General features: G+C 44.3%; 1 protein-coding gene across 3 annotated transcripts in view; it reads right to left on the bottom strand.

The window, feature by feature from the left end:
* The window catches only part of MYO5B (myosin VB), a 387,050-nt gene that overhangs the window by 109,131 nt on the left and 264,769 nt on the right, over positions 1-13,150 (bottom strand). For all 3 annotated transcript variants that reach the window (XM_030925854.1, XM_030925855.1, XM_030925856.1), the window contains exon 17: positions 944-1,030. In XM_030925854.1, coding sequence (XP_030781714.1) covers positions 944-1,030 — 87 coding nt within the window. The remainder of the gene's footprint in view (positions 1-943; positions 1,031-13,150) is intronic.

Here is a 13,150-nt window from a genome sequence, read left to right as displayed (position 1 = left end):
GTATCTACTCAGAGGAAAAGAAGTCATTATACGAAAAAGACACTTGCACATGCATGTTTATAGTGGCAGAATTTGCAATTGCAAAAATATGGAACCAGCCCACATGCCCAGTTAATGAGTGGGTAAAGAAAATGTGGTATGTATATATGAAATACTACTCAACTATAAAAAGGAACAAAATAATGGCATTCACAGCAACCTGGATGGAGTTAGAGACCACTATTCTAAGTCAAGTAACTCAGGAATGGAAAACAAAACATTGTACATTCTCACTCATAAGTGGCAGCTAAGCTATGAGGATGCAAAGGCATAAGAATGATGTAATGGACTTTGGGGACTTGGGGGAAAGGAGGGCGGTGGTGAGGGATAAAAGACTACACACTGGGTACAGTGCACATTGCTTGGGTGATGGGTGCACCAAAATCTCAGAAATCACCACTAAAGAACTTATTCATGTAACCAAACACCACTTGTTCCCCCCAAAAAAACCTACTGAAAAAATCTGAAAAGTGGTTAAGATGGTAAACATGTATACTTTCCCACTGTGACAAAGGGTGGGGGAATGGTAAAGGGGACAAGGTGGGAGTTGAGAGAAGGGGAAATCCTCTTTGCAACTCTAGCTAGCTTATCACTTAGACCAATGCCAAAAATCTGAAATCTGAAAAGGACTTTAGAGAAAAGCAGCCAAGCTGACATGACTGCTAATCTTCCCAATTTTTCAGGCTCATCTGAGAGTCTCATTTCCATCAGCATCCTGCTTGGGCCTCAGTGTTTGAGAACCGTTTTGAAGGATCCATCAGCATCCCGCTTGGGCCTCAGTGTTTGAGAACCAGTTTTGAAGGATCTGTTTCTGGATGACGGTACACAAGAGGGCTCCCTGGGGAACCAAACTCTGGCTGCTCTAGGGCAGTCCCAGAAGGCAGGTGGCGGACACGTTAGTTACCTGGATGGGTAGCCAGCTGCACTGATTCGAATCGTCTCCAACACCCCGCAGGCTCTGAGTTGCTGCACTGCTCTCTTTGGGTCAAAGCTGCCAAATTAAAAAAAAAAAGCAAGACAAGAGATGAATCGCCACATTTACAAAAAAAGAAATAAAAAAGAATATTTTCCTGCAGCACATGAGGTACCTGATGCCACTGAGTTACAGCTCATCAGGCACTCTTGAGCTAAAGTCAGGGGTGAGGCATAGACTAAAAGACACCAATGTGCAGGCACCTGAGCCATCTCAGCATCTTCTGTTCTGTGCCTAAGGTTTTTGTGCACATTCTTATTATCATCTGGGCTATCCTTCTTCTTTGCCCACGTGAATCCTCCCCACCCTGCAAGACTCATCATTGCTGCTCCTCTCCAGAGCCTACTCTTATTGTTTTTATCCACATGGACAAGCATCTTCACTCACTGTCCCAAGCATATACGCTTAGCACCATTATTTGGCTTAAGCATTAAAAGGATGAGTTTTAGGCTAGGCAGATCTGGGTTTGAATCATGACATGGTCACTTACCAGCTGGGTGTCTACTTTGGGGCAAGTCACTTCATGTCCCCTTGGGCCTCAGTACCCTCATCTATATAATGGGGGGAAACAGCAGTACCTATTTTATCAGGTTAGTGTGAAGCTTATATGTAATGATCCCTGAAAGCAGGTGGAACAGTGCCTAGCACTGCAAAGGGCACACACGTTGTATATGTTGTTAGCTATAATCACAACAGCTATTCAGTTAAGAATCATGTAGATGAACTTCATTTACATTATTACAGATTACTTTCCAATCTTCAGAGATATGTGCACCATTTTCAACCACTCACATGTCCTACAAAGCTAAGCCTAGCACTCAAAATCCAGTATGTTTTCAAACATACATTGAGTATGGCACTGTAGAATAAAAGCCAGTTGCTGTGTGAGCTTTCTGAGCATCCCTGCTTGAAGAGGAAAGTTTATACTAGACAGTACATAACAAACGTGGTGAAAATGCCAAAAGAGAGGGAGGTTCCAAGATGGCCGAATAGGAACAGCTCCAGCCTCCAGTTCCCAGCGTGAGTGACACAGAAGACAGGTGATTTCTGCATTTCCAACTGAGGTACCGGGTTCATCTCACTGGGATGTGTCGGACAGTGGGTGCAGGACGGTGGGTGCAGCCCACTAAGTGAGAGCCGAAGCAGGGCGACGCATCACCTCACCCAGGAAGCGCAAGGGGGAAGGGAATTCCCTTTCCTAGCCTAGGGAAACCATGACACACAACACCTGGAAAATTGGGTCACTCCCACCCTAACACTGTGCTTTACCAAGGGTCTTAGCAAACGGCACACCAGGAGATTATATCCCATGCCTGGCTTGGAGGGTCCCACGCCCACAGAGCCTCCCTCATTGCTAGCACAGCAGTCTGAGATCTAACTGCAAGGCGGCAGCAAGGCTGGGGGAGGGACGCCCACCATTGCTGAGACTTGAGAAGGTAAACAAAGCAGCAGGGAAACTTGAACTGGGTGGAGCTCATGGCAACTCAAGGAGGCCTGCCTGCCTCTGTAGACTCCACCTCTGGGGACAGGGCAAAGCCAAACAAAAGGCAGCAGAAACCTCTGCAGATTTAAACGACCCTGTCTGATAGCTTTGAAGAGAACAGTGGTTCTCCCAGCATGGAGTTTGAGATCTGAGAACAGACAGACTGCCTGCTCAAGTGGGTCCCTGACCCCTGAGTAGCCTAACTGGGAGACCTCCCCCACTAGGGGCAGACTGACACCTCACACCTCACACAGCAGGTACCCCTCTGAGACGAAGCTTCTAGAGGAATGATCAGGCAGCAACATTTGCTGTTCAGCATTATTCACTCGTCTGCAGCCTCTGCTGCTGACACCCAGGCAAACAGGGTCTGGAGCGGACCTCCAACAAACTCCAACAGACCTACAGCTGAGAGTCCTGACTGTTAGAAGGAAAACTAACAAACAGACAGGACACCCACACCAAAACCCCAACTGTACATCACCATCAACAAAGACCAAAGGTAGATAAAACCACAAAGATGGGGAAAAAGCAGTGCAGAAAAGCTGAAAATTCTAAAAACCAGAGCGCCTCTCCCCCTCCAAAAGAACGCAGCTCCTCGCCAGCAATGGAACAAAGCTGGATGGAGAATGACTTTGACAAGTTGAGAGAAGACTTCAGACGATCAAACTTCTCCAAGCTAAAGGAGGAAGTTCAAACCCATCACAAAGAAGCTAAAAACCATGAAAAAAGATTTGACGAATGGCTAACTAAAACAACCAAGGTAGGGAAGTCCTTAAATGATCTGACAGAGCTGAAAACCATGACATGAGAACTACGTGACAAATGCACAAGCTTTAGTAACTGACTTGATCAACTAGAAGAAAGGGTATCAGTGATTGAAGATCAAATGAATGAAATGAAGTGAGGAGTGTAGAGAAAAAAGAGTAAAAAGAAATGAACAAAGCCTCCAAGAAATATGGGATTATGCGAAAAGACCAAATCTACATCTGATTGGTGTACCTGAAAGTGATGGGGAGAAAGGAACCAAGTTGGAAAACACTCTGCAGGATATTATCCAGGAGAACTTCCCCAACCTAGCAAGGCAGGCCAACATTCAAATTCAGGAAATACAGAGAACGTCACAAAGATACTCCTTGAGAAGAGCAACTCTAAGACACACAATTGTCAGACTCATCAAAGTTGAAATGACGGAAAAAATGTTAAGGACAGCCAGAGAGAAAGGTCGGGTTACCCACAAAGGGAGCCCATCAGACTAACAGCAGATCTCTTGGCAGAAACTCTACAAGCCAGAAGAGAGTGGGGACCAATATTCAACATTCAAATTTATAGCACTAAAGAAAAGAATTTTCAACCCAGAATTTCATATCCAGCCAAACTAAGTTTCATAACTGAAGGAGAAATAAAATCCTTTACAGACAAGCAAATGCTGAGAGATTTTGTCACCACCAGGCCTGCCCTACAAGAGCTCCTGAAGGAAGCACTAAACATGGAAAGGAACAACAGGTACCATCCACTGCAAAAACATGCCAAAATGTAAAGACCATCGAGGCTAGGAAGAAACTGCATCAACTAATGAGCAAAATAACCAGCTAACATCATAAGGACAGGATCAAGTTCACACATAACAATATTAACCTCAAATGTCAATGGGCTAAATGCTTCAATTAAAAGACACAGACTGGCAAATTGGATAGAGTCAAGACCCATCAGTTTGCTGTATTCAGGAGACCCATCTCACAAGCAGAGACACACACAGGCTCAAAATAAAGGGATGGAGGAAGATCTACCAAGCAAATGGGGGGGGGAAAAAAAAAAGGCAAGGGTTACAATCCTAGTCTCTGATAAAACAGACTTTAAGCCAACAAAGATCAAAAGAGACAAAGAAGGCCATTACATAATGGTAAAGAGATCAATTCAACAATAAGAGCTAACTATCCTAAATATATATGCATCTAATATAGGAGCACCGAGATTCGTAAAGCAAGTCCTTAGAGACTTACAAAGAGACTTAGACTCCCACACAATAATAATGGGAGACTTTAACACCCCACTGTCAACATTAGACAGATCAATAAGACAGAAAGTTAACCAGGATACTGATGAATTGAACTCAGCTCTGCACCAAGCAGACCTAATAGACATCTACAGAACTCTCCACCCAAAATCAACAGAATATACATTCTTCTCAGCACCACATCGCACTTATTCCAAAATTGACCACATAGTTGGAAGTAAAGCACTCTTCAGCAAATGTAAAAGAATGGACATTATAACAAACTGTCTCTCAGATCACAGTGCAATCAAATTAGCACTCAGGATTAAGAAGCTCAATCAAAACCGCTCAACTACATGGAAACTGAACAACCTGCTCCTGAATGACTCCTGGGTACATAACGAAATGAAGGCAGAAATAAAGATGTTTTTTGAAACCATTGAGAACAAAGATACAACATACCAGAATCTCTGGGACACATCTAAAGCAGTGTGTAGAGGGAAATTTATAGCACTAAATGCCCACAAGAGAAAGCAGGAAATATCTAAAATGGACACCCTAACATCACAATTAAAAGAACTAGAGAAGAAAGAGCAAACACATTCAAAAGCTAGCAGAAGGCAAGAAACAACTAAGACTGGAGCAGAACTGAAGGAGATAGAGACACAAAAAAACCCTTCAATCAATCAATGAATCCAAGAGCTGGTTTTTTGAAAAGATCAACAAAATTGATAGACTGCTAGCAAAACTAATAAAGAAGAAAAGAGAGAAGAATCAAATAGTCACAATAAAAAATGATAAAGGGAATATCACCACTGACCCCAAAGAAATACAAACTACCATCAGAGAATACTATAAACACCTCTATGCAAATAAACTAGAAAACCTAGAAGAAATGGATAATTTCCTGGACATATACACACTCCCAAGACTAAACAAGGAAGAAGCTGAATCCCTGAATAGACCAATAACAGGCTCTGAAATTGAGGCAATAATTAATAGCCTACCAACCAAAAAAAGTCCAGGACCAGACGGATTCACAGCTGAATTATATCAGAGGCACAAGGAGGAGCTGGTACCATTCCTTTGGAAACAATTCCAATCAATAGAAAAAGATGGAATCCTCCCTAACTCATTTTATGAGGCCAGCATCATCCTGATACCAAGGCCTGGCAGAGAAACACACACACAAAAGAGAATTTTAGACCAATATCCCTGATGAACATTGATGCAAAAATCCTCAATAAAATACTGGCAAACCAATTCAGCAGCACATCAAAAAGCTTATCCACCATGATCAAGTGGGCTTCATCCCTGGGATGCAAGGCTGGTTCAATATATGCAAATCAATAAACGTAATCCAGCATATAAACAGAACCAAAGACAAAAACCACATGATTATCTTAATAGATGCAGAAAAGGCCTTTAACAAAATTCAACAGCCCTTCATGCTAAAAACTCTCAATAAATTTGGTATTGATGGAATGTATCTCAAAATAATAAGAGCTATTTATGACAAACCCACAGCCAGTATCATCCTGAATGGGCAAAAACTGGAAGCATCCCCCTGGAAAACGGGCATAAGACAGGGATGCCCTCTCTCACCACTCCTATTCAATATAGTGTCGGAAGTTCTGGCCAGGGCAATCAGGCAAGAGAAAGAAATAAAGTGTATTTAATTAGGAGGAGAGGAAGTCAAATAGTCCCTGTTTGCAGATGACATGATTGTATATCTAGAAAACCCCGTCATCTCAGCCCAAAATCTCCTTAAGCTGATAAGCAACTTCAGCAAAGTCTCAGGATACAAAATTGATCTGCAAAAATCACAAGCATTCTTATACACTAACAACAGACAAATGGATAGCCAAATCATGAGTGCACTCCCATTCACAATTGCTTCAAAGAGAATAAAATACCTAGGAATCCAACTTACAAGGGATGTGAAGGACCTCTTCAAGGAGAACTACAAACCACTGCTCAGTGAAATCAAAGAGGACACAAACAAATGGAAGAACATTCCATGCTCATGGATCAGAATAATCAATTTCATGAAAATGGCCATACTGCCCAAGGTAATTTATAGATTCAATGCCATCCCCATTAAGCTACCAATGACTTTCTTCACAGAACTGAAAAAAGTACTTTAAAGTTCATATGGAATCAAAAAGAGTCCACATTGCCAAGACAACCCTAAGCCAAAAGAACAAAGCTGGAGGCATCACGCTACTTGACTTCAAACTATACTACAAGGCTACAGTAACCAAAACAGCATGGTACTGGTACCAAAAAACAGACATATAGACCAATGGAACAGAACAGAGCCTTCAGAAATAATACCACACATCTACAACCATCTGATCTTTGACAAACCTGACAAAAACAAGAAACGGGGAAAGGATTCTCTATTTAATAAATGGTGCTGGGAAAACTGGCTAGCCATAAGTAGAAAGCTGAAACTGGATCCTTTCCTTACACATCATACAAAAATTAATTCAAGATGGATTAAAGACTTAAATGTTCAACCTAAAACCATAAAAACCCTAGAAGAAAACCTAGTCAATACCATTCAGGACATAGGCATGGGCAAGGACTTCATGTCTAAAACACTGAAAGCAATGGCAACAAAAGCCAGAATTGACAAATGGGACCTAATTAAACTAAAGAGCTTCTGCACAGCAAAAGAAACTACCATCAGAGTGAAGAGGCAACCTACAGAATGGGAGAAAATTTTTGCAAGCTACTCATCTCACAAAGGGCTAATATCATAATCTACAAAGAACACAAACAAATTTACAAGAAAAAAACAACCCCATCAAAATGTAGGCAAAGGATATGAACAGACACTTTTCAAAAGAAGACATTCATACAGCCAACAGACACATGAAAAAATGCTCATCATCACTGGCCATCAGAGAAATGCAAATCAAAACCACAATGAGATACCATCTCACACCAGTTAGAATGGCAATCATTAAATAGTCAGGAAACAACAGATGCTGGAGGGAATGTGGAGAAATAGGAACACTTTGACACTATTGGTGGGACTGTAAACTGGTTCAACCATTGTGGAAGACAGTGTGGCAATTCCTCAAGGATCTGGTACTAGAAATACCATTTGACTCAGCCATCCCATTACTGGGTATATACCCAAAGGATTACAAATCATGCTGCTATAAAGACACATTCACACGTATGTTTACTGCGGCACTATTCACAATAGCAAAGACTTGGAACCAATCCAAATGTCTACCAGTGACAGACTGGATTAAGAAAATGTGGCACATATATACCATGGAATACTATGCAGCCATAAAAAAGGATGAGTTCATGTCATTTGTAGGGACATGGATGCAGCTAGAAACCATCATTCTCAGTAAACTATCGCAAGAACAGAAAACCAAACACCACATGTTTCACTCATAGGTGGGAATTGAGCAATGAGAACACTTGGACACAGGAAGGGAACATCACACACCGGGGCCTGTTGTGCATTACGGGGAGCGGGAAGGGATAGCATTAGGAGATATATCTAATGTAAACGACGAGTTAATGGGTGCAGCACATATATGTATACATATGTAACAACCCAGCACGTTGTGCACATGTACCCTAGAACATAAAGCATAATTTAAAAAAAATGCCAAACAAAGCCAGAGCAATTGTCTGAGGTTGTTAAACACAAATTATAAAAACTAATAAGAAGGGCCGGGCATAGTGGCTCACGCCTGTAATCCCAGCACTTTGGGAGGCCGAGGCGGAAGGACCATGAGGTCAGGAGATCGAGACCATCCTTGCTAACATGGTAAAACCCCGTCTCTACTAAAAATATTAAAAAATTAGCCAGGTGTGGTGGTGGACGCCTGTAGTCCCAGCTACTCGGGAGGCTGAGTCAGGAGAACAGAGTGAACCCAGGGGGCAGAGGTTGCACTGAGCCGAGATGGCGCCACTGCACTCCAGCCTGGGTGACAGAGCGAGACTCCATCTCGAGAAAAACAACAACAACAACAACAACAACAACAACAACAACAAAACTAATAAGAAAAAAAGAGAAGCCAGAGAGCAAGACATCACCGTTTTCAAGGGTAAGCAGGGAGTCTTCATTGAGAAATAATTAAGGCAACCTAGAATTAATCACTATTTTTAATTTGCTAAGATTACTGCCCCACTTCATGAGAAGGGATGAGGAACAAATGCTCCCTTTCCTTCTGACTGTCCTGCAGCTCAGCTGGAGCCAAGAGCCATGCTTCTTTTCCTCCTTTTACTCTGGGACATGGTGCTTGATAGATGGTGCCCTGTGGTCGCCTGGGCTCAGTGCGCACTTGGCACTGGAAAACAGTGGGCATTTTCCAAGCAACTGATAACTGCAAGATGCCACCTCACCCCAGGCAACACTCTGCATTGCACATCAGCCCTGGGTCTCATCCCATGAGACACCTACGCTCTCCCCTCCAGGCTGTGCTCACTGTGGCTTTGTTGCTCCCCTCTGCCCTCCTGGGCCCCACCTTCTTTCCACACCCAGCTCCTCCATAAAATCTTCCCGACTCCTCCAACTCCAAAAGTCCATGGTACTGAGTACGTGAGGCACAATGGAGCACGATTTACACAGCTCTGAACAAAACAGTTCCTTCAGAAGACTTCATCTTTTTAACTAGAGCACAACCCCCTTAGTGCACGGGTCTTACAGAACAGCAGGGAATATGTGCTGAGCACTTCAATGTCTGCCCACCCTCTCGTTCCCATGCCCCCTGTGGTTGCTTTGCCACAAGAGGAAGCACAGTTCCAGGATCCAAGGGGGTCTTCATCACCAGGGGCGGCAATGACCAGAGTCATTAGCAGCTGCTCGCTGCCCGTGACTGCGAGTGATCAGAAGCCTTTGGACTGCAGGCTCCCCTGCTCACAGGCTCTCACTGCTAAAGCTGTCAGCTGGGCCCCGCATCATGAAGGCAGAGCAGACACCCCTGTGCTTTGGAAAAGGCATCCTGTGGTCTGCAGACCACCTCCCCAGGTGCTCTGCCCCTGCCCACAGCAGCCGTGTTCCCCAGGTCAGCCACCAGCTCCTTTCCTCTGCTCAGCATGACCACAAGGTCAAGTTCAGTGCATTGCACACACCGGGGATGGCAGCGTGCTCAGGAGCATCTGGGACCCTTAGGTCCCACGTGAGCTATGGAACCAGCTGGGGGTCCCTTCTTCTTCCAGGACCTCCTACTGTTTCCTCATGGTATTAATAAAGTGAGCAGAAGCTCATTGAGAACCCCATTGTTCCTTAAAAGTACTGCTCCTCCTCCCCATCTGTCCCTTCCCAGTTTCTGCTCAGGTATCCCCACATCATGCTTCTTGACCTCCAGCATCCCAGTTCAGTCCTGTCGAAGGGCAGGCAATGGCTCACTGAGTGCTGGTCCCGCCAGCCCCCACAGCCCAGCATGAGTTCTTCAGGGCAGGGTTGTGGGCCTCGGTTTTCTCTTGGAGTCCCCACACATCGTGCCTAAAGCTGGTGGCCAGAAGGCACCTGGCACAGAGTTTTTGAACTCAGCCTTAACATTCTTCCCTCTTCATGACCAGCTCAGCAAATGCCCTCCCTTCCCCACACCTGTACTGTCCTCCTGTGATGGCAACACTGCTTTGCCCTGTGGTCTGGGACAAAGAACTCTGTGTGGCCTCCGCTCTGCCACTGACAGCTAGTGTTACTTTGGGCAAGACAGTCTCCCTGTACCTCATTTTCCTCATTTACTCAGTGAGAACTCAACATATCTGCCCAACCATAAAGCAGTGGTGGCTGTAATGACTATGTTACCAAAAAAAAAAAGAATGCTTTTAGAACAAGCTAAAAGACACTATACAAAGAAGATATTGCCATCATCTTTCCCTGTTCACATACCCCAAGGTGATATGTGAGGCCAGCTGGCCTTCTGTACTTCCTCTCCCCAACAGTAAAGAAAATCCACTGTCAAATGCATCTCTCAATCCGCCTCACTGCATTCACTATTAGATGACTGGGAATGGAAAACCAGCCCTCTTTCTATTAAATCTTGGAGGACCATAGCAAGGACAATTAACATAGAAAAATCACCAAAGATATAGAAGGTCACAGTGCTGAAACTGAAGTTCATGCTTTCCTCTCCCAATAGGATTAGCAGACCCTGGAGCCTGCTGGATGTAAAGAGAGAATCCCACGGTGTTAGAACCGGGTCCTACCTCCACAATCGCCCACCATGGAATCGATTTCTCCATGGGCTGCAAGCTCCCTACCTGCTTCCCCAGGCTCAGCAGCCTCCTACAGCCACATCTCAGAACTCTGAGACTCTGAGACCTGGACTGGCCTTCAGAAAACCAATGACCAGGCCCTCCACTAAGCGTTCCCAGGTTATGACACCTGCCCCAGGCTACTGCTGCTTTAGATACTTCATCTCTCTCTTGCCTCTGCCCTGTCAGCACTTTCACAGAGCCACTGACAGCCACTTCTGTGGCATGGCCAGTTACTCGTGACAGACAATTCCTTAAGCATGGGGGACATGTCTTATTGTCATTCCACCTGTTCTAGCCCAGTGCCTAGTAAGAGGTATGATAGATGTTTCTTAAATGAAGAAAGCAGAAGGAAAAGACTTTAGTATAGGCCATGCTATCAAAGCATTTAATGTGGGACAAGAGTTCTCAACTGGAAGCAATTTTGTTCCCAAGGGAACGTTTGGCAATGTCTAAAAACATTTTTAGCTGTCACAATGGTGGGATGCTTATAGCATCTAGTGAGTAGAGGCCAAGGATGCTTCCCAACATCCTGTGATGCACAGGATAGCACCCCTTGCCCCAACAAAGACTTCTCTGACCCAATATGTCAATGCTGCTGAGGCTGAGCAACTCTGATTACAGGAAATGGATGGAGAGACACAGAAACTTCCTTCTAGGATGATGTAACTAATAACTGTCATCATATACATTTTTATACTCTTATGAATAATTCCTATTCAGATTCTTTCATCAGGGTATTTATTTATTTTTATTTATTTATTTATTTATTTATTTATTTATTTATTTATTTATTTATTTATATTTTGAGAGACAGTCTTGCTCTGTCACCCAGACTGGAGTGCAGTGATACAATCATAGCTCACTGCAGCCTCAAACTCCTGGGCTCAAGCAATTCTCCTGCCTCAGCCTCTGGAGTAGCTGGGATTATAGGCATGGACCACCAAGCCCAGCTAATTTTAAAATATTTTGTAGAGGGTGGGTCTCGCTATATTGCCCAGGCCACTCTCAAACTCCTTGCCTCAAGTGATCCTCCTGCCTTGGCCTCTCAAAGCACTGCCATTACAGGCATGAGTCACCACACCAGGCCCTCATCAGAATTAACAGGTAAGGAAATGAGACACAGAGAGTAAAAGACTAGCTTGCAATTGGCCAAATCAGCAGTGAGCTCAAACTAGAATCCAGGTTTCATGACATGGTCAGTATTCCTCTCCCCTTCTCTTTGTATTGGGAGAAAGATTTTGGTTCTGAAAGCAAGGGCGAGTCTTAGAAAAATGGGACCTCAGGACTAGAAAGTCCCTAGTGTCTTCTCTCATTTGAGAGGGGAGACCCAGCAGAGTATCTGTCCCACAGCAGGGCCACGCTCTGATGAGGGAAGGGCCCAAGGCCACAGCTGGTCTGGCCCAGCTGGTATAGAGCCCTCATCTCCTCTCCCCTGGACCCGGCACACTGCTCTGCCCTTCCCACAGCATCTGAGGCTTTCCCACACACTACGCTTCTAACAGCCTCTTCTGGAGTCTGCCAGTAAACAGAGCCTCCCGAGGGAATTCCTAAGCATGTCTCAGAGACTTGGAGGAAGGGAAGAGCAAGCAAGCAGCACACTGCAAAGAAAACTGATAACATTCTGTCTCCTTAACCTTTTCCACACAGAGCCCAACTGAATGGAAGCCAAGCTTTATTAAATGACAGGAGTGTAGAAGGCAGTTCAGATATTCAGTCTGAGAGCCAAAATTGCCAAAGTAAGTTATTTCACAGAAAGAAATTATACTAGGCCCGAAACAGAAATCATGGAGGAGGAAAGATGGGAATAAGGTGCTTAAAAAATTTAAAAATACATCTCCTCTGGCCAGAGGGAACAGCATGAGTGAAGACCCAGAGTAATAGCAGAAGAGGCTGCAGAGCTGAGTAAGAGGCTGTTTTTTAAAGGTTTAAGGTAGTATATCAGGCAAGAAAAGAGGATCTGGAACAAGCTGAATAAGGAAGAGAAAAGGGAGACCAGGGTGAAGAACTTGCAGGGAGACTTCATGGGACTTTGACATCTGTTAGACTGGGAAGTGAAGGAGATGGAAGAATCAAGGGTTAAACCATGCTATATGGTGGCCACTAGCACCTCTGGGTATCCAAAATTAATTAAAATGAAATAAAATTCAGAATTCAGTTCTTCACTCCCACTAGGCATGTTTCAAGCACTCAATAGCCACATGTGACAAGCGGATAAGGCAGATGACACGCTGGATAAGGCAGATGACAGCACATACCCATCATCACAGGGACTCCCCCTGCACAGCAAGTTAGAGAGACTCTCAGGCTTCTAGTCTGGGAGATGAGGCCTGGTGGGTAGAGGAGATATCAGGAAATGTTATGCCTCTTACTACAACAGAGACCAATGAAAGAGGAACCATTCTTGGGGGGTGGCAGGAGA

Source organism: Rhinopithecus roxellana, chromosome 21 (assembly GCF_007565055.1).
Source record: "Rhinopithecus roxellana isolate Shanxi Qingling chromosome 21, ASM756505v1, whole genome shotgun sequence".
Classification (NCBI taxonomy): Eukaryota; Metazoa; Chordata; class Mammalia; order Primates; family Cercopithecidae; genus Rhinopithecus; species Rhinopithecus roxellana.
The sequence above is the reverse complement of the archived record's forward strand: the minus strand, read 5'-3'. Positions and strand labels throughout refer to the sequence as shown.